Raw genomic sequence first — 18,852 nt, 5'->3', positions numbered from 1 at the left:
TTCTGCACCAGTGCAAGCCATGTTTTGCACCAAGGCAGTGTGGCCGCATTAGCGGTTTTTGCTCGTATAGCGACATAGACATAATTACACTAGTGCAAATTTCCCTCCTCTATACAAGCTTTTAGCAGTCTCATGGAAATAAATCAGTTTACATAGGGAGTAATGTACTACTAAATGTTAGAGTGGCAGTTATTTTTTTACAAGAGCCAGACAATTGTTTTGCTGGTTAAAAAAAGTTTTCAAGTTGGACTGCTTAGCCTTTTTCTGCAAGTCCCCTATCCTGCAGGCTGCCAAGTCAATGGGAATGGCACTCAGCACCTCACAAGATCAGGCCCTTAATTACTTTAGAGTAAATAAACGTTCTATCCCTAGTCAATGAGCTTTTGGAGTTTGTGCATTTATTCCCTCACAAGATTGAAGTAAGCAGGACATATCATTAAGCCCAGTAATACATTAGTAGCTTTCAAAATGACATTTCCATTTCATTAAGGCTGGGGGGATCTGCTATTTCTCTGTCATATGGAACATGTAAAAATAAAGCAATAAATAGACAGCAAAAAATAAAGTAACTAGAGCCTTTCAACTAGCCATTGCTTATTTTCTCTTCAGAATTCTGCTTAAGCACAATTTGTATGTACGTCCATTACAATGTCACGTTAGTGTATATATACTGATTGGCTTAACTGTCTGTTTTGGGTTTTCTCTAACACCATATTTAATGATGGTTTACAATGAAAATATTTACAGGTGTATCGATACATTTACAAATTTTGTCTATGGCAGCCAAAGACAAAAACCAAAAACCAAATACTTCTTCTGGTATTTATGCCAACAATTACCCTTTCAAAATCCTAAGGAAAAGTTATCAATTATCACTCTACGTGGCTCCTGTCAGGATCATTAGGCTCCAAATTTGACACATCTTTATTTGTATTTGTTACATTTGTTTGAAAACAAAAACCAATATCATTCTCTCTGGATAGTAATCCCTCCCTCTTCTAAACAAATTATTCAGTGCTTAAAAAATCCTAATACAAAGCCAGAAGCTCACTGCTTGTGAGCAACCCTATAACAACAGACCAGTGTGTGTGTGTGTGTGTGTGTGTGTGTGGACAATGGGAAAAAATTTGAAATGAAAATCTATTTCAGTTTCAAACTTACATAAGCAACAAGGGCCATTGTAAACAGAATATAAACAGGTTTCAGAGTAGCAGCCGTGTTAGTCTGTATTCGCAAAAAGAAAAGGAGGACTTGTGGCACCTTAGAGACTAACACATTTTTTTTGAGCATAAGCTTTCGTGAGCTACAGCTCATGCATCCGATGAAGTGAGCTGTAGCTCATGAAAGCTTATGCTCAAATAAATTTGTTAGTCTCTAAGGTGCCACAAGTCCTTTTTTTTTTTGAGAATATAAACAGTGAGTTTTAAAAAAGTATAAAAAATATCTCAACAGAGCCCTTTTAAAAAGGGGATGCTGTCAGTTTAAGACTGTATAGATTGCCTTACTTGTGTTACTAATAACAATGCCTCAGATCAGCAGTTCTGTGACATTTTCATTCCATGGCCCACTTTATAAAAGAACTGTTCTTTCATGGGTCCTCCCTGCCACAATTCGCACCCACAATCTCCCATTGTTTGATTTTCAAATGGTTCATTTGGTGAGATTCCATGAAAAAAGGCACCCCAATCCTGCAAATTGATGCATATGGGCATATCCCTGTAACTATGCAGAGCCTCCTAACTTCAGTAAGATTACTCATGTGCTTAAAGTTAAACATGGGCATAAGTGTTTGGAAAACTGGGGTTCAAGTGCCATACATCAACCATAAATCTGAGGGCTGCCATCTTGGCTTATTAACAATCTAAGGTTTTTTTTTTTTTGGTTATTTATGATTGTTTTCTTGTCAGTGTCATTCTTGCTTCTCATCCAGTTCTCCTTCTGGTTCTCATACACTACCATGCTGCCACAGGGTTTGTATAGGAAACAACCAAATGGAAAGTTTAAATCCAGGAAAGCATTCCTATAGTTGTACAAAACCTAGACCAAATAGTTTCAAACCTGGGTGCCTAAAATTAGGCTCCAGAGTCCATATTTAGACACCTAAATACAAATAATTTGACATTCAGATTCATTAAACATCTGTAGCTCCCATTGACTAAAACAGAATTAGCAGGTGCTCTAGATGAATCAGGCCACATTTATTTGTATGTTTAGATATGGATTTTGAAGCCTAATTTAGGCCGTCAAGTTTGACGATTTTGGCCCTACTATTTAATAAAAATCTTAATTTTGGGCCTAAACTACATGACAGTGTCCTTTTAAAGTAAGGACTTTCCCTATAACTGTTCTCTTATGATTCTGAAAAGTGTAGGATGCTTTTCATATATTACAGTTTCTGAAGGTCATTGTGGATGCATTTTAAGACACAATGATAAGACAACACATGGAATTACTTGGCAGTATTTAGCTGGTACAGTTTCATGTGGAAACAGTATAATACCAAACACACTACACTGAATGCTTACGGATTATAACAGGCAAAATTCCCAAGACACCAGGAATTAAAAAGCAGAGTTCAATAAGAGAACATCAGAAAAGATGAACCAAGCCATGCCAAGCCTTCCCCTCGTTGCCTTTTCAAGTGCAGAAATAAACTAGGAAGGAAAGAAGGAAAAAGAAAACAACAGATGTTATCATATAGTTAATATTGGACTTCAGTCAGAGAACATATCCAATCAGAAAACAGGCAAGGACATTAGCACAACCCTGCCTAAGGAGCACACTGTGGTGTTATTACAATAACAACTTGTATTTTGGTATCGCAGTGTCTGGGAATGGGCAGCTCTGGAAAGGGTGGTGGTCTGAGCTGCAGGATAAATGTGCTGGGTTAATCATCGAAGGTATGATCCTGTCCTCATAAAAATCAAGGGCAGAACTCCAATTGATTTCAATCATAGCCTGATAAAGCTCTCACTACACAGCAACATTTAGCCCAGTGAAATGGATGTGACTGCACCAGACACTGTGTTTTAAGCACCAGAGAAGTCACTTAGGTCCCTATTCAGGACAGCACTTAAGAACACACTTAACTTTAAATCAGTGCTTAAATCCCATGGACTTCAATGGGATTTAAGTAGATGCTTAAGTGCTGTGCTGAAAGGAATGCTGTCTTGAATCAGGGCCTAATTTCTCTGCCTCTCAGTACTCAATCTGTGAAATGGGGATAATATTTTCCTTTCTCCAACCCCTCATCTGATTTGTCTATTTAGATCAGTGGTTCTCAACTCTGGTCCACCGCTTGTTCACGGAAAGCCCCTGGTGTGCAGGTTTGGCCGATCGCAGCTCCCACTGGCCACAGTTCACTGCTCCAGGCCAATGGGGGCTGCAGAAAGCAGCACAAGCCGAGCCCCAGAATCGGCCGAACCTGCGGATGCGGCAGATAAACAAACCGGCCCGGCCTGCCAAGGGCTTTCCCTGAACAAACGGTGGACCAGAGTTGAGAACCACTGATTTAGATTATCATCTCTTTGGGGCTTGGACTCTCACTATGTGTATGAACAGTGCCTAGCACAGTGGGGTCCTAAAGTAAGTTGGGACTTCTAAGCGGTACCAGATTGGAAACAACAACAAGCTGGAGTGCAAAGAAGTATTTATGAAAAAATGTATGACCCTGAGCCTTAAAGCATTGATTCTCTCAAGTATTCCACTAGGACTAACAATTATATAAACAACCTCAAATCATAGCCTATGTCTACACTACAAGCTAGGGGTGTGATTCCCATGCTCGCATACATATACTTGTGTTAGCTCTCGCTGAGCTAGCGTGAGTATAAATAGCAATGTAGTTGAGGTTGCAGAGACATAGCTTAAGTGTGTTGAGTACAAACCCACTGAAACCAGTGGGCACGTACATGGCATGGCTAAGCCTCCACTACCTGTGCTACCATTTCCATTCTTGTAGCTTCAGAATTATGAAACCCAAAATCATTCTGGGTCACATTGGTGCCAGCTTTTATATAACTCACACGTTACATCATGCACCTAACTCATGTTTACTGATCATTTGTAAGTATAACAGAAGCAAACATACACAGACTGAAGGTGAAGTAGGTAATCTGAGAAGAAGGTATTAGTACATGCCTATAACACAATTTGCTGTTAAATCTCTTTTAGATTACTGGCAGTATTGTCTGACTGAACAAACGCCCAGTTTTAATATCTAATGCCATATTAAAGTTACATAAAAGAAACAACTTCATTCATAACAGCTGTTGCTAACACATAGAGTTATATATATATATATATATATATATATATATATATATATATATATATAATAACAGGACTCTGTTCAGATTTCATACACAGATAGAGACATTAGGATTAATATAAATTAATATATTATATTAAATATATATATTAAAAAAGAAAAGACTTTGCAATCCTTCCTTTCTGATACTAATGTCTCTATCTATGTATGAAATCTGAACACAGAGTCCTGTCATTATGATATCCCTGCTTTGCCGCCTATACGATTGTGACCCATTGTTCATATTCTATTTCCAGGTATTATATAGATATGCAGAATACAAGACACTCCTTGTGTCACTGAGAACTCAAGGCAGCTTTGGGCCAGGTTTTAGATATCTAAAGATGCAGATAGTCACCTCATGAGATTTTCAAAAGCACCTACATGCTTAACTGCCATTGACTGGCACTTTTGAAAAATCACATTAAGCAACCCTATGTAACTTAAAATTTGGCCTGCTGTCCAGATTCTATAACAGTGAGCTAATTTACACGACTGAGTCTTCTCCCACTAAGGTAAATAGGATTTGTGTCATGGATTTTAATGAGAGTAGGGCTGAAGCTCTTTGAGATTGCATAAAAGTTTACCTAATCCTGAAATGGTGATATTTAAACTGGGAGAAACTATGTAGTATAACAGAGTGGGTGCCATTAAAACTTGGATGTTTCCAACCCACAGTCAATTAATGTTCAGTGAAATTCATAGTATATTTCCTTATAACAACAGGACACTTGAAGGGAATATTCAGAGTCAGACTATCTTCCTAAATGTTTTATTTCCTTCGCATGAGGACATTGGAAATCACAGAGCTATTTATATTGTACATAAAAAATAAATTACTTACTTATAATTACAATAAGAATGACTGCACATACTACACCAAGGATGATCATCATCTATAAAGAGAGTTAAAGAAAGAAAAATGAGGTCTTTGCATTATAAAAGGTCGCTCCTGGTTTTATCTTTAGGTGGGCTGTTCACTCTGTCCCATTGTTCTTAATCATTGCACAGATACCCTGTAATCAATTTTTATAGGTCCCTAATGTAGCATTTCCTAGAACCGAGACAATCTGAGAGAGAGCATCTATTAAGATACAGTCTAACACGTTTGAAGCTGTGTTCGCTGGCTGTGTTGTAGCTGTGTTGTATAACGTGGCCAGCTAATATGGCTTCAGATGTATTCACCAGTATCTCAACAGGGCTTTTAATCATGGTAAGATAACCTGATTAGCTAACGTGATTGAAAAGCACACACTTTGTGAGAGTCAAGATGGGCCCTAATGTGTGACAGGAAGGAAGAGCCAACAATTGGTACTGGCCACTTCTCCTCTCCTTCTACTCCTCCTCTGGCTCCTGAAGTCTGGAAGCTTTCTTTACTTTACTTTCTTTTCAGGGGAAGCAGGGAGGACCTGGGAGGTCAGGGTAGGGGGTCAGGTTCCAGCCCTGGAGACAGCTGGTCTTACTTGAGAAGGAGGTGAATTGCCAGTAGCACCACAGGTTTCTAGGGGAGACAGAAATGAAGCCAGGCAACTGGGTTGGGGTTTGCACTGGGGAGGCATATGGATGGGTGTTTGGCATGGGGACAGGGAGAAGGAGGGTTGAGGCAGGGGGCTGGAAATGATGATACTGGAGTGGAGAAGTAGGTGGTTTCAGGATGGGAAGGAAAAGGAGTCTTCCTTGTTCCAGGGAGAGGATGAGTCTGTTGAGGGGTAGGAGCAAGATTTTGGTGAATTCAATCTTTGCTTAGCCTTAATCTGGCCCAGCTGAAGAGATTCTCTTCTGCCTTCATTTCCCATGGTGGCCTGAGGAGGCCCTGGGTCATCGTTGTCTTCTACCTCCAGAAGCTTACCTCCATGAAGGAGAAAGAGGTTCATCAACCCCCACAAGGAGAGAAAGGCTTTTCCACCCCACTCTTCATATATGCTATGCTGATACTGGCTTTGTGCATGTTTTCAAGTGTATTTTCATTATGTTGGGGCTGAGGTTTTTGCATGTGTATCAATTTCTTCAGTTTTCGTGTCACATGTTCTCACACTTAGATTTTTAAATTAAAAATTTTTCCCCAAAGAAACAGTTGGGTTTGAATTATGTGAGATGAGGGTGGGGTGGGAAATTCTTGCAAAAAAAAATCTAAAAACTTTTATGATACCCCCAACTTTTACAAAACATTCTAGAGAGTCTGTGAAATCCAAAAGTTGGCTGGAGTTTACATAGTAACTATTGAACTTAACAAGAGCTTTGAAAGGGATATAATTGCTCAAGCTTCAGTATGGAAGCGAACTTCTAATTATTTGGGGGAAGTTAGAAAGAAACTTCCCCTTGGGAAAGCTAATTCCATAGCTGCCTATTGCAGGGTTTCTCGTACCTTCTTCCAAAGCTGCCAGTGCTCGCCAGTTTCAGAGGCAGGATACTGGGCTAGATGGATCACTGGATTGATTCTGTATTGTAATACCTATGTTCTCTCATTCTTGTCTCTAGAAATTGGCTGAAGCCTCATAATTATGATTCAAATTTCAGATAGCACAAAGATAGTGTAGGTTAAGTCTATCTCTATTCAAAGTCACTATAGCTTACAAAGACTATCCTACTGGTTTAAAGAGTAACATATCTTACCTTTCAGCATTCAGAAAAAGGGTCATTTAAATCCAACCTACTGTTACAAGGGCTCATTAAAGCAAAGTGAAAGTAAACAATTAACATTTAACAGATTTAACAAGAAATACCTATCGTCTTTACCTTGCAGTTTTTCCACCAGTATTTTCTCTTCAATTTAGCTGCACTAGTTTCAAACTGTGAGGCACCAGCTTGTAATGCATCTGCCCGGTTGTCAAGCTCTGAAAGCTTTTGGTCTCTTTCTAGAACCTTGTCTACATTCACTCGCATGATGTCCACCACCTGAAAAAATAACCCTCAGTTAGCAGACTCCATACGTGGAAAGGCTGTATTCATAGGACTGAAATCTCATGGCAAATGGGAAAGGTCCCTTTGCTATCAAGGTAAAAATTATGGCTTGCTATTATATAGACAATTCCTCTATAACAGGGCTACTCAAACTTATCCTAGGAGCCCTAGGTAGATAGTAAGGTGCACATAATCATGCTGAGCTCAAGTGTCCTTACAGACTATAAAATACTAAGACATTAAAATGTACTCTAGTTATTTCTATGAAGTTTTTTGAGGAACATGCACGCACTGGTGCTTTAACCCAGTTAGCAAAGCAGCTATTGTTACAGGAAACTGGCTGATATACCTATCACGGGGCAGACACCAACACATTTGCATTACATGCTGGCTCATAGTGCTGGTTAGGAACACAAGCCCAAAGGCATTATTTTCACTGCTGATGACTTAACAACATAGTTGCTCTATCATAACTATAGAAGTAGGCTTGATAAGAGTTTCTAATAGGAGCTACCACAACCTCCTTCGCAGACAAGGTGATCTTCCTTCTTCAGATTGTAGTCTGAAATCCTGTTTGGTATTGCAGGTGGGGAGAACATTTTGGATAGAAAAACTTTAGTCTTTGTTAATTTCACCATGGAGACCAGTATGGGCCTGATGCCCAAAAGAGCATAGATTGGAAGAGACACACAGTAGGTACTGGGAAAGGCATAGTAATTCAGTTATTTTATACATATTGAAATATATTTACATTGATTGGGCACTTTTAGCCAATTAATGCTTAAAAATAGAAATCCTGATCCAACTTCATCAACGTCTTACATAGACACAGTTTCTGTTTAAGTCAATAAAGTTGTGCCCACGTATGGCAGCAGTAAATGTGAGACTGGCCTGCAATTCCTTATAAATTATTAATGCTGCAGACTATGTCAATTGTACTTAATCTAATTCAATCTGTTCAGAATAATAATAATTAGCAGTAAAAATCAAGAGTCAAACACACACTTTGGACACAGTAAAAACAGTGAAACCCTACATGCTGGCTTAGTTATAAGATGCATCTTGTATTTATGTACAAGAGAAAACAAAAGATAGTGGGTCCCATCCTGCTCTCATTGAAGTCAAACGCAAAACTCCCATTATCTTCCAGTGGGAGCAGAATTAGGTTCTCAGTATGAAATCCTGGCCTCACTGAAGTCAGTGTGAGATTTCACGTCTACTCGCAAGTAAAGTTTTGTTCCTGTCCTTGTGAAATGAAATGGCACTGTAGTAAAACCATAGCTTCTCTGCTGGATTTCCATAGTGCAAGTATTTGGTGCCACCTAAAGGATAGTCTCAGAGTAGCAGCCATGTTAGTCTGTATCCATAAAAAGAAAAGGAGGACTTGTGGCACCTTAGAGACTAACAAATTTATTTGAGCATAAGCTTTTGTGAGCTACAGCTCACTTCATCGGATGCTTTACCACAAGACACATTGAAACAAAAACATTTCCTAGGAAAAGACTGCAGTAAGAGGGCAAGATAAAAGTAAAGCATAATGAGTCAGATCCTCAGCTGTGGAAATCAACACAGTTCCATTAAATTCAAGGGATCTGGCTTGATACATATATCCTATCTTGAAAATCTCAGTAGAGTTTTGCCTCCTTGATTCTTGTCAGCCTGTGATTTATCAGTTGGCTGAGCTCCCCCACCACATAAAACATGAGTTCTGCCTGCTCCCTTAAATGTCTTCTCTGGACTACCAACCTACAGCAACTTCTATCCCAAGTCTGAACTAGCCATGGAAGTGAATCTGGACATTTCAAGTGCACCCTGGGATTGATGGTCACCTGCTGTCCACTTACCAGACTCACCAGGTAGTGACTTCCCTGACAATTAGCCTGATTCTCTCTCTCCATTCAAACTCCTCTTCACTACGAAGCTGACTCCAGTAGGCCTGAGTTAAACATATCAGAACTAAAGTGTGTCTCAGGCCACAAAGTTCAGAACCAGGTCTTCAGAATTTTGGAGAGTTCTAGGCTTTTGGTTTGGCCAGTCTATTATTGGAAGCCATTTCCATTCTCCTGCTTGAAGAACCCCATTCATGTGTTTGAAGTAGCTCCTTTTAAGCAATAAACTAATCATATTTCACTTCCCAAGTAGGGTCATTTGCTTTGATTCTGAGCAATGTAAATGCTCACAGCACCCTTATGATGCAGTCTATTTAGGTAGAGAAGTTTATTTTATGATTCTAACTGAGGCAGGGTCCTACCAAAGGCTGGGACACAGTGGTCCTGATTCGCTTCTCACTTTCCACAGTGAGAATGAGAAGTCACTCCATTAAGGTAAATATAATTACACTGTTGTAAAACCAGTGGGAGAGAAGAATTGGGCCTAGGCTTTTCTGTAGCTGGACGCTATTCTGATCTGCCCCAAATATCAGCAAAGGAGCATCCAGGACATGAAGCCGAAGAAGGTTCTAAAGGAAGAAAACTCTGTCTAAAATATAACATTAATTGTATGTATAATGAGAAGCTCAGGTTGGATGATTTCTGTAAACTTCTTTCCTATACTTGTGAGGTGCATTTGGGGACAATCCCAACACCAGTTGAATGGATATTTTTTGGTGTTTGTACATCTGAATTGGCATTAAGGATCCACAGAGAGCAAGATAGAATTCTCTACAACTAGTTGTTCCTAACTATGTGGTGTTCAGTTAGGTAATGGAGCATGGCCTAGGAAGTCTTCTACGTACTGTACTTAATACACACATCTAAAGTCTGCACTATATAACTGGCCATAGTGCAAGTCAGCAGCTTATCCATGATCAAACCCCAAGATTAGCTCGATGGGTTGCACCCAGGATTAGCTTCACTAGTTCAGTGAATATGGTGGTAAATGAATGCTGGCATGATGAGTGTGACTGAGTGAGAATTTTCTGTAATATTTTGTATGAATCATGGGAAAAGGTTATTTACTCTTGGGAAGCTATGACAAAGCTGTCAATGGCCCCTAGGTGTCTTGAGTTTGGCCCATATCATTGGGGAATCCATGAAGACAATGGCAAAGCCAAACTTTGGGACATTTGCTACCTAGCAACTAATGACCATGGATGGTCCACTCCCCCTTCCCCCCTCCCTCCTCTGTAGGAAGCCAGCTGTGTTTAACCAACTGGAGAACAAAGGACTGAAGAGGGGCCAGGTAGGATTGGCCTGGTTAACTTGAACAAGAGGGTACAGACTCAGAGCAGAAGCCAATGGGGACATACCACTTTAAGGAGAACGGTCCACTCTGATTAGCCCAGAGCCACTTTCTTTTCTCTATGCTAACCAAGGGCTTTCTACGCTGGGTTCCTGTTGACTAATAAACCTTTCTGTTTTGACAACACTGCATGAAGGTCACTGAAGATGCTGTCGGAGATGCACTGCTCCCTAAGATTTACAAGTGTATCTCAGGAGTCCGCCTCAGTGGGACTCGCTGAAAGGGGTTCATGGTGGGAAGCAGGACTGCTGAAGGCCCAGAGGTCGAGGCTACGGAGGCAGTGAAGCCATGTGACTTACTCTTAAGGAACAGTGAGGCCCGTAGGAGGTCTGGCTCACTGAAGGAGTCCTCCCAGAGGCTGTTCCAAAGTGAGGGGTCATAGCACTGATCCTGTGGATCCATGACGAGGAGTAAGATTGTTAAGGGGAATTATCCCAATGAAGAGGGAATCCATGCTGGAACTAGGTCTCATATGGAACTATCATTCAAAAAGTAGCTGGCAACTTCTTGGAGCTGTTGCTCTGTGGACTTGCTCAACTGTTTGTCTTTCCCTGAATTTCATTTTTAATAGTAACCAAATAAATTAAATAAAGCCCTTATTGCTAACTACAGCCTGACCCTGGAAACTAATCCAGGCTTTCAGACACAGGGTCCTTCCCATAAGGAATAGCTTGCAGGGGCAGGGCCTATGTCTTTATAATCCCAGAAAGGATTTATATTTATATTGGCTATTTGCAAACAATGACAGAGGTAACATCTAAGTCATACTTGTTTTGTGAGCAGAGTTGTTAGGGGTATAAAGATTATGAATGAGCTCTTCTGCAATCTGCCTATTAAAAACCTTATCTCACATAAATCTCATTCCATAGACCCCCTGACTTCAATTGAATAAAGGCGACAGGATCTTTAACTGGGCAAACAGTCATTTAATCATCATAAAAAATAAAATCTCATCAGTGCCCCGTTGTGTGCAGCTCACCTCATCGACCTGAGCTTGTGTCTGTTGCAGTCTTCTATTACTGGTCACATTGGTGGGGGGTGGAGGCCCTCCTGCCCCGGAAATTGTGGAACCTCCGGCACCTTGGGTGGGAACTGGGGCTGACCTAAACCAGAAGCAAAGAAAATAATTGAACATGCATTGAATTTCATTCATTCGCACCTTCACTTTGCTACCAGTCCAAGATGTGTATACGCACAGATAAAAAGCAGAGTTTTCTAGCCTTCCATTGATTGTCAGTTAGTGCAGGTGTCCAAAGTTAGGCACTTAACTCTGTACTTAGGCACCAGGTGCCTGACTTTGGGGAACCAAGTTTGAAAACTGTGCCCTTCCGGGTTAGTTCTGATTTTCCCCTCATTTTCCCCATTAAACAGTTCTGATTCAGGCATATCTAATGGAGTCAACAGGAATCCTGTGTGCCTTGGATAGGCCCTTCGATTAGCTATCAATCATCTTTCTTCCCTGGCTGTGCAGTGGAAGTCAGGGAGGAGGAAATACTGCTCAGAGTATCCATGGAACAATGCATAATGGGCATCTTACCAAGCACTCCAGTTAGATTCTGTGCAATTCATTTCCATGTTTTCATTAGCTATAGTGTGCCCTGCTTGCAATGCAAGATACAGTCTAGCAAAGATCCTCTGAGGGGTTAGGCAGAAACACTAAAATTTTAGAAAACTCTCCCCTGGCAACGAGGCTAAGTCCATTTGTCTGTCAACTGCAGAACTAGGCATCAAACAAACCACAGCAACAGTTCTGAACATGTGCTCCAGCAAGTATGTGTAGGTAAGGCCTAACTTCCTTACAATGGCTTAAAAAAAAGACTTGAAGCTGGTCTCTAAGGGCATGTCTACACTACAAAATTAGGTCGATTTTATAGAAGCTGATCTTTAGTAACCGATTTTATACAGGCCCTGTTAGTCTGTATTCGCAAAAAGAAAAGGAGTACTTGTGGCACCTTAGAGACTAACAAATTTATTTGAACATAAGCTTTCGTGAGCCGATGAAGTGAGCTGTAGCTCACGAAAGCTTATGCTCAAATAAATTTGTTAGTCTCTAAGGTGCCACAAGTACTCCTTTTCTTTTTGCAATTTTATATAGTCAATTGTGCATGTACCCACTAAGTGCATTAAGTCGGCAGAGTGCGTCCTCAATACCATGGCTAGCAATGAGTCACAGAATGGTGTACTGTGTGTAGCTATCCCACAGTCCCTGCTGCCCACTGGAATTTTGGGTTAAGCTCCCAATGCCTGATGGGGCAAAAACACTGTCGCGGGTGGTTTTGAGTACGTCATCAGTCTTCTCTCCCTCCCTCCCTGAAATCAATGGCAAACAGTTGTTTCACACCTTTTATGCAGATGCCATAGCGTGGCAAGCATGGAGCCTGATCAGCTGCGCACTGCTTTTGTGAGCATTGTAAACACCTCACCCATTATCCTGCAGTATGTGCAGAGCCTGGCTAGGAGCCACCAGCACAAGGATGATTGTGAGGAGGACATGGACACAGACGTTCCTGAAAGCACGGGATGTGGCAATTGGGATATCATGTCGGCATTGGGGCAGGTTGATACAGTGGAACGCCAATTCTGGGCCCGGCAAACAAGCACAGACTGGTGGAACGGCATAGTGTTGCAGGTATGGGATGATTCCTAGTGGCTGCAAAACTTTTGCATGCATAAGGCCACTTTCCTGGAACTTTGTGAGTTGCTTTGCCCCACCCTGAAGCACAGGAATACCAAGATGAGACCTGCCCTAAGAGTTGAGAAACGAGTGGCAATAGCCCTGTGAAAGCTTGCAACGCCTGACTGCTATCGGTCAGTGGGGAATCAATTCGGAGTGGGCAAATCTACCGTGGGGGCTGCTGTGATCCAAGTAGCCAAGGCAATCCATACCTTTCTACAAACAAGGGTAGTGACTCTGGGAAATGTGTAGGTCATAGTGGATGGCTTTGCTGCAATGGGGTTCCCTAATTGTGGTGGGGCAACAGATGGAACGCATATTCCTATCTTGGCACTGGACTACCTTGCCAGACAGTACATAAACTGCAAGGGGTACTTCTCAATGGTGCTGCAAGCACTGGTGGATCACAAGGGCATTTCACTGACATCAAAGTGGGATGGTTGGGAAAGGTGCATGACATTCGCATCTTTCGGAACTCCGGGCAGTTCGAAAAGCTGCAAGAAGGGACTTTCTTCCCAGACCAGAAAATTACCATTGGGGATGTTGAAATGCCAATAATTATCCTTGGGGACCCAGCCTACCTCTTGCTCCCATGGCTCATGAAGCCGTACACAGGCAGCCTGGACAACAGTAAGGAGCAGTTCAACTATAGGGTGAGAAAGTGCAGAATGGTGGTAGAACATGCCTTTGGACATTTAAAAGGGTGCTGGCGTGGTTTGCTGAGTAGGTTAGACCTCAGCACAACTTATATTCCCATTGTTATTGCTCCTTGCTATGTGCTCCATAATATCTGAGAGAGTAAGTGGGAGGTTGAGGCAAATCGCCTGGCAGCCAATTATGAACAGCCAGACACCAGGGCAATTAGAAAAGCACAGCTAGGCGTGCTGCACATCAGAGAGGCTTTGAAAAACAGTTTCATGACCCACCAGGCTACGGTGTGACAGTTCTGTGTGTTTGTCCTTGATGCAAAGCCACCCCCTTTGGTGAATGTACTTCCTTGTAAGCCAATCCCACTTCCCCCCGCCCCGCTCTTTGACCACAGCTGGCAAAAGAAATAAAGTTCCAATTGTTTTGAATCCATCCATTCATTCATTCTTTATTTATTTAAAAAAATTGAGATCACTGACAATGCTGATTAGTAAAAGGTAGCCCGGGTGGGGTGGGGGAGGAGGGAAGGACAAGGCCACATTGCTTATTGTAGCCACACTACAAATCAAAGCTGTTGGAATGACAGCCTTCTATTGCTTGGGCCATCCACTGAAGTTGGGTGGCTGGGTGCCTGGAGCCTCCTGCCCCACATTCTTGGGCTTCTGGGTGAGGTGGGTATGGAACTTGGCGAGGAGGGCAGGCTGTTACACAATGGATGCAGTGGGGCTCCGTACTCTAGTTGCCTTTCCTGGAGCTCTACCAGACACCTCATCATGTCTGTTTGCTCCCCCATTAGCCTCAGCATCTCCTCCTGCATGTTCTGATCACACTCACTGTATGCTTTCCTGGCCTCTGCCACTGAATGCCTCCATGCATTCAGCTGTGCCCTATCAGTGCGGGAGAACTGCATGAACTCCAAAAACATGTCATCGCAACTGCGTTTTTTTTGCCTTCTAATGTGCGATAACCTCAGGGACGGAGTTGATACAGGGAGCATAGAAACATTTGCAGCTGCAAGGGGGAAAAAAGGGAGAGTAGAATTTAAGAAGATACGTTTCTGAGAACAAAAGGGAGACCGATTCACAGTGAATTAAGCAATTCACAGCAGACAGCACATGTGTTTTAGGTACAAGGTCACATTTTGCCTTTTATATTGAGCACCTGCCAGTATGGTGACACATCACACATGGCTGGGCAACAGAATTCGGTTTCCAGGCAGCCATGGTAAGCCAAAGGGTATGCGGGATTGGCTCTTCCGCGTTCATAACATGTGGGAATGGTTTCAAACTGCAGCACTCGCCTTTCCCATAGCAACCAATGCTGGTTGGTTTTGCCATTTAAAAGGAGGGCCTGCAGTTGCCATTTAAAAGGAGGGGCTGCAGGTTTTGGGGTGGATGTGCAGCACATCCCTCCTCGCCCCTGCGTGGCTATTCTCCGGGATGATCCTTTTTAGCCAAGCGCAAACAGCCGATCATGACCAGGGTCTAATGTGCCGGGGATCACCAAACAGAGGGGATTACTGTTCCCTTACAAAAATTCCCCTATTTCAACCAGGTGACCATGAATGATATCACTCTCCTGAGGCTAACACAGAGAGATATAGACTGAATGTTGCTTGAATGTGACCAAAACCCAGGACCATTCACTGCCATGCTTTGTGCTGCAGTGAATCCAGACTACTTGCTACTGGCTTGGCATGGTAAAGTGTCCTACCATGGAGGACGAAATAAGGCAGCCCTTCCCAGAAACCTTCTGCAAAGGCTTTCAGAATACCTCCAGGAGAGCTTCATGGGGATGTCCCTGGCGGATTCCCACTCCATCCCTAGACACGTTAACAGACTTTTCCAGTAGCTGTACTGGCTGCGAATGCATTTCAATTGTTCTGGGCAAATCACACATTAAACACAATTGCTTTTAATGACTGTAATGTAGTTACAAATGTGCACTCACCAGAGGTGACTTCTCCGCCTTCAGGATCTGGGAACAATACACCTTGGGAAGGTATTGGCTCCAGGGTGATGAAAAGGTCCTGGCTGCCAGGGAGAATGGATTCTCCACTTGCCTGCTGCGCATTCTCCTCCTCCTCCTCCTCCTCTTCCTCATCCACAAAATCCTCCTCTGTGTTGCGTGAGGCTTCCCCCTTGCAGGTGTTCATAGACAGTGGTGAGGTAGTGGTAGGGTTCCCCCCCTAGAATGCCATGCAGCTGATCATAGAAGCGGCATGTATGGGCCTCTGACCCAGAGTGAACATTTGCCTCCTTTGTCTTTTGGTAGGCTTGCCTGAGCTCCTTAATTTTCATGTGGCACTGCTGTGTGTCCCTGGTGTAGTCTTGGTCCACCGTGCCCTGTGCGATTTTGGCATATATATAAGTATTTCTTCTGCTGGATTGGAGTTCTGCCTGCAGAGATTCTTCTCCCCATACAGCAATCAAATCCAGTGTCTCCAGTTCACTCCATGCTGGAGCTCGCTTGCGATTCTGGGACTGCATGGTCACCTCTTCTGCTCAGCTTGCCACGCTGACCAAACAGGAAATGAAATTCAAAAGTTCCCGGGGCTTTTCCTGTGTACCTGGCTGGTGCATCGGAGTTGAAAGTGCTGTCCAGAGCGGTCACAGTGGAGCACTCTGGGATAGCTCCCAAGGGCCAATACCATCGATTTGCACAGAGCTGCATCTGCACTACCCCAAATTCGACCCAGGAAAGTCGGTTTTAGCTCTACTTCCCTCGTCGGGGAGGAGTACAGCAGTCAATATTAAGAGCCCTTTAGGTTGGTGGAACGGGGTTGGTTGTGTAGCCGCATTGCTTATAAAATCAACCTAAAGTGGCTAAATTCCACCTATCCCTGTAGCATAGACCAGACCTAAACCACCTTGCAGTGGTGGCACAACCAGATGAGCTGAAACAGTAGATGCAACTCTTTATGAAATGGATGGATTTGCCATATAAAGAGCAAAACGTGGGCACGCCTAGTTCTGTAAATCTGGCCCCAGGGCGCATAAATCCTCAATCCAGGCAATCTGATTGCAATCCGTGCACTGGGGAGGGCAGTGATTCAGACTCTTATAAGTATTAGCTGTGTATAAAGTGAGAGAAAATACATGACATGCTAGGTCTCCCTTGGCTGTTTTGGTTCTCTTTCCTCCCATCCTCTCCACTTCTTTTCCATCAATGTTTTCATGGGCTGTGTGCCCTAAGCCCCGTTTTCTAACAGTGATTTAGAATAGTCCCTCCCTTCTCTTGCCCTGTGTTACCTTCTCTTAATTTCTGAGCTTCCCCATCCCTGTCTCCTTTCTGCCTCTTTACCACCAACCACCCATGATCCCACTCTCCGGGCACATCCTCATCTGTCATTAGTCACTCCCCATCCTGCATCACCCACTTCAGATGCTCCCCATCAGCAACCCTGACCCTCATTCTTCACTCTCTGCTCATCATTCTCATTCTGACTACCCCCACCATCCAGTTCTCTTCTACTGTTATACTTTGCTTCACTATCAGTCCCTTCCGGGGCCTTAAGGTAGCTGGGCAATGTCAAGCCGTAGACCTTCATTTCTCCTTTTCTTTCAGGTTGGGAGGATTTTGCCCTGCAGCTAGGCCTACTTACTTAGGTTACAGCCCAGCTCAGCAGTGTGGCCAATCACCAGCAGACAGAGCTTTGGGGGCAGGGAGCAGTTTCTGAGCTCATTCCCTCCTCCAGCCACTGATCTAAATTAGTTGATGGTGTGAGCAGGAAGAGAGCTGATGTGCTCACTCAGCATGGCTCCTCCCCATATCTTTGAGCTGCTGAGGGGAGATGAGGTTGAGAACCTGCCCCCTCTACTCAGTGCTGTGAATGTATAACCACCCTCGTGAATCAGAGCGAGGCTGAGAGTGAGCTAAGCAAGGAGAGGCATCAAAAAAGAGGACAAATAACAGCAGAGGGAGAAAGGGATGGGAGGAAATTTAGGCTGAGGATAGTTTATGGCAAGGGGGAGGATCTCTGAGAGACACTGTAGTACTTAGCCCACCCATCCTGGACAGTATCAAATAGGGTGACCAGATGTCCTATTTTATAGGGACAGTCCCGATATTCAGGACTTTTTCTTATATAGGTGCCTATTACCTCCCACCCCATGTCCCAGTTTTTCACACTTTCTGTCTGGTCACCCTAGTATCAAACACCAACTGCCGCCCCAGAGCAACAGACTTGGCTTAAATCGTTTGCCCAAGAGCATAGATTACAAAGCGTGGCAGAGCTAGAAATAGAACCCATATGTCCCACCTTACATACAAGACCAGCGTGGTCATCCTCAAAATTGCTTTTAAAAAACATTTCCTTAAGATGATCTGACAGATCCAGCAGGCAAATCATCCCACTCGCCTGATAGCTCCTAATGATTTCAAGCAGCCATTCCTCAAGCCCACACATCAAACCTATGACTCTCTACCTTTACTGAAGGTTCCCCATCAATTCCTCCTGCAAGGGAAATAAAACCTTCCTATAACTGCCAAGGAAATCCCTGAACATTTGAATTGGAACCACCACCATCCCCCCAACATAAATTCCACTCCTAGACTCCTAATGCCTCCCCCACAACGACAGCCTGAGGGAGCACAGTGTCTCTCTGAATCACTCCTTTCTACCAGGGCTTGATTAATGTTACTGGAATTACGTCCCTATTAGAAAACTGCCACAACACCTTGTATTTAATAGAGATGTGTTGATTCCTCAAATGCACCCTGAGTATTGATTTGTCATTTTGTCGAGTCCAAGAGCCCCTCAGAAAGATCATTGTTCACTTACTGAGATTAATGCTGCATATTACACTTCTTTTACTACGATAAATCATTTATCAAGCTTTGATTGAAAGGAAAGGGCTTTAGTCATATGATAAATAGCACATCCTTGTGAAATTCCCATCAGTTGCCATGAACACAAAAGGCCAGATTGTGAACTCATTTCACCAGCCTCAAATCATAGCAACTCCAATAAAATCAGTGGGGTACTCTGAATTTACACTGGTATAACAAAGATCAGAATCTGGACCATAATGTTCAACTGATTTAAACAACACACACTGTATGGATAGTGTTTTGGGAG

General features: G+C 42.9%; 1 protein-coding gene across 1 annotated transcript in view; it reads right to left on the bottom strand.

The window, feature by feature from the left end:
- Positions 1 to 2,533: 2,533 nt before the first annotated feature.
- LOC140916898 (vesicle-associated membrane protein 1-like) overlaps positions 2,534 to 18,852 on the bottom strand; it is a 100,859-nt gene continuing 84,540 nt past the window's right edge. The window contains exons 5-8 of the mRNA XM_073358792.1: positions 11,430 to 11,553; positions 7,046 to 7,204; positions 5,154 to 5,205; positions 2,534 to 2,654 (exon numbers count right to left, since the gene is read on the bottom strand). Of these exons, the coding sequence (XP_073214893.1) occupies positions 2,638 to 2,654; positions 5,154 to 5,205; positions 7,046 to 7,204; positions 11,430 to 11,553 (352 nt within the window). The 3' untranslated portion in view covers positions 2,534 to 2,637. The remainder of the gene's footprint in view (positions 2,655 to 5,153; positions 5,206 to 7,045; positions 7,205 to 11,429; positions 11,554 to 18,852) is intronic.

The sequence above is a fragment of the Lepidochelys kempii genome, chromosome 9 (genome assembly GCF_965140265.1).
Source record: "Lepidochelys kempii isolate rLepKem1 chromosome 9, rLepKem1.hap2, whole genome shotgun sequence".
NCBI lineage: Eukaryota > Metazoa > Chordata > Testudines > Cheloniidae > Lepidochelys > Lepidochelys kempii.
This window is presented reverse-complemented; position numbering and strand designations above follow the sequence as displayed.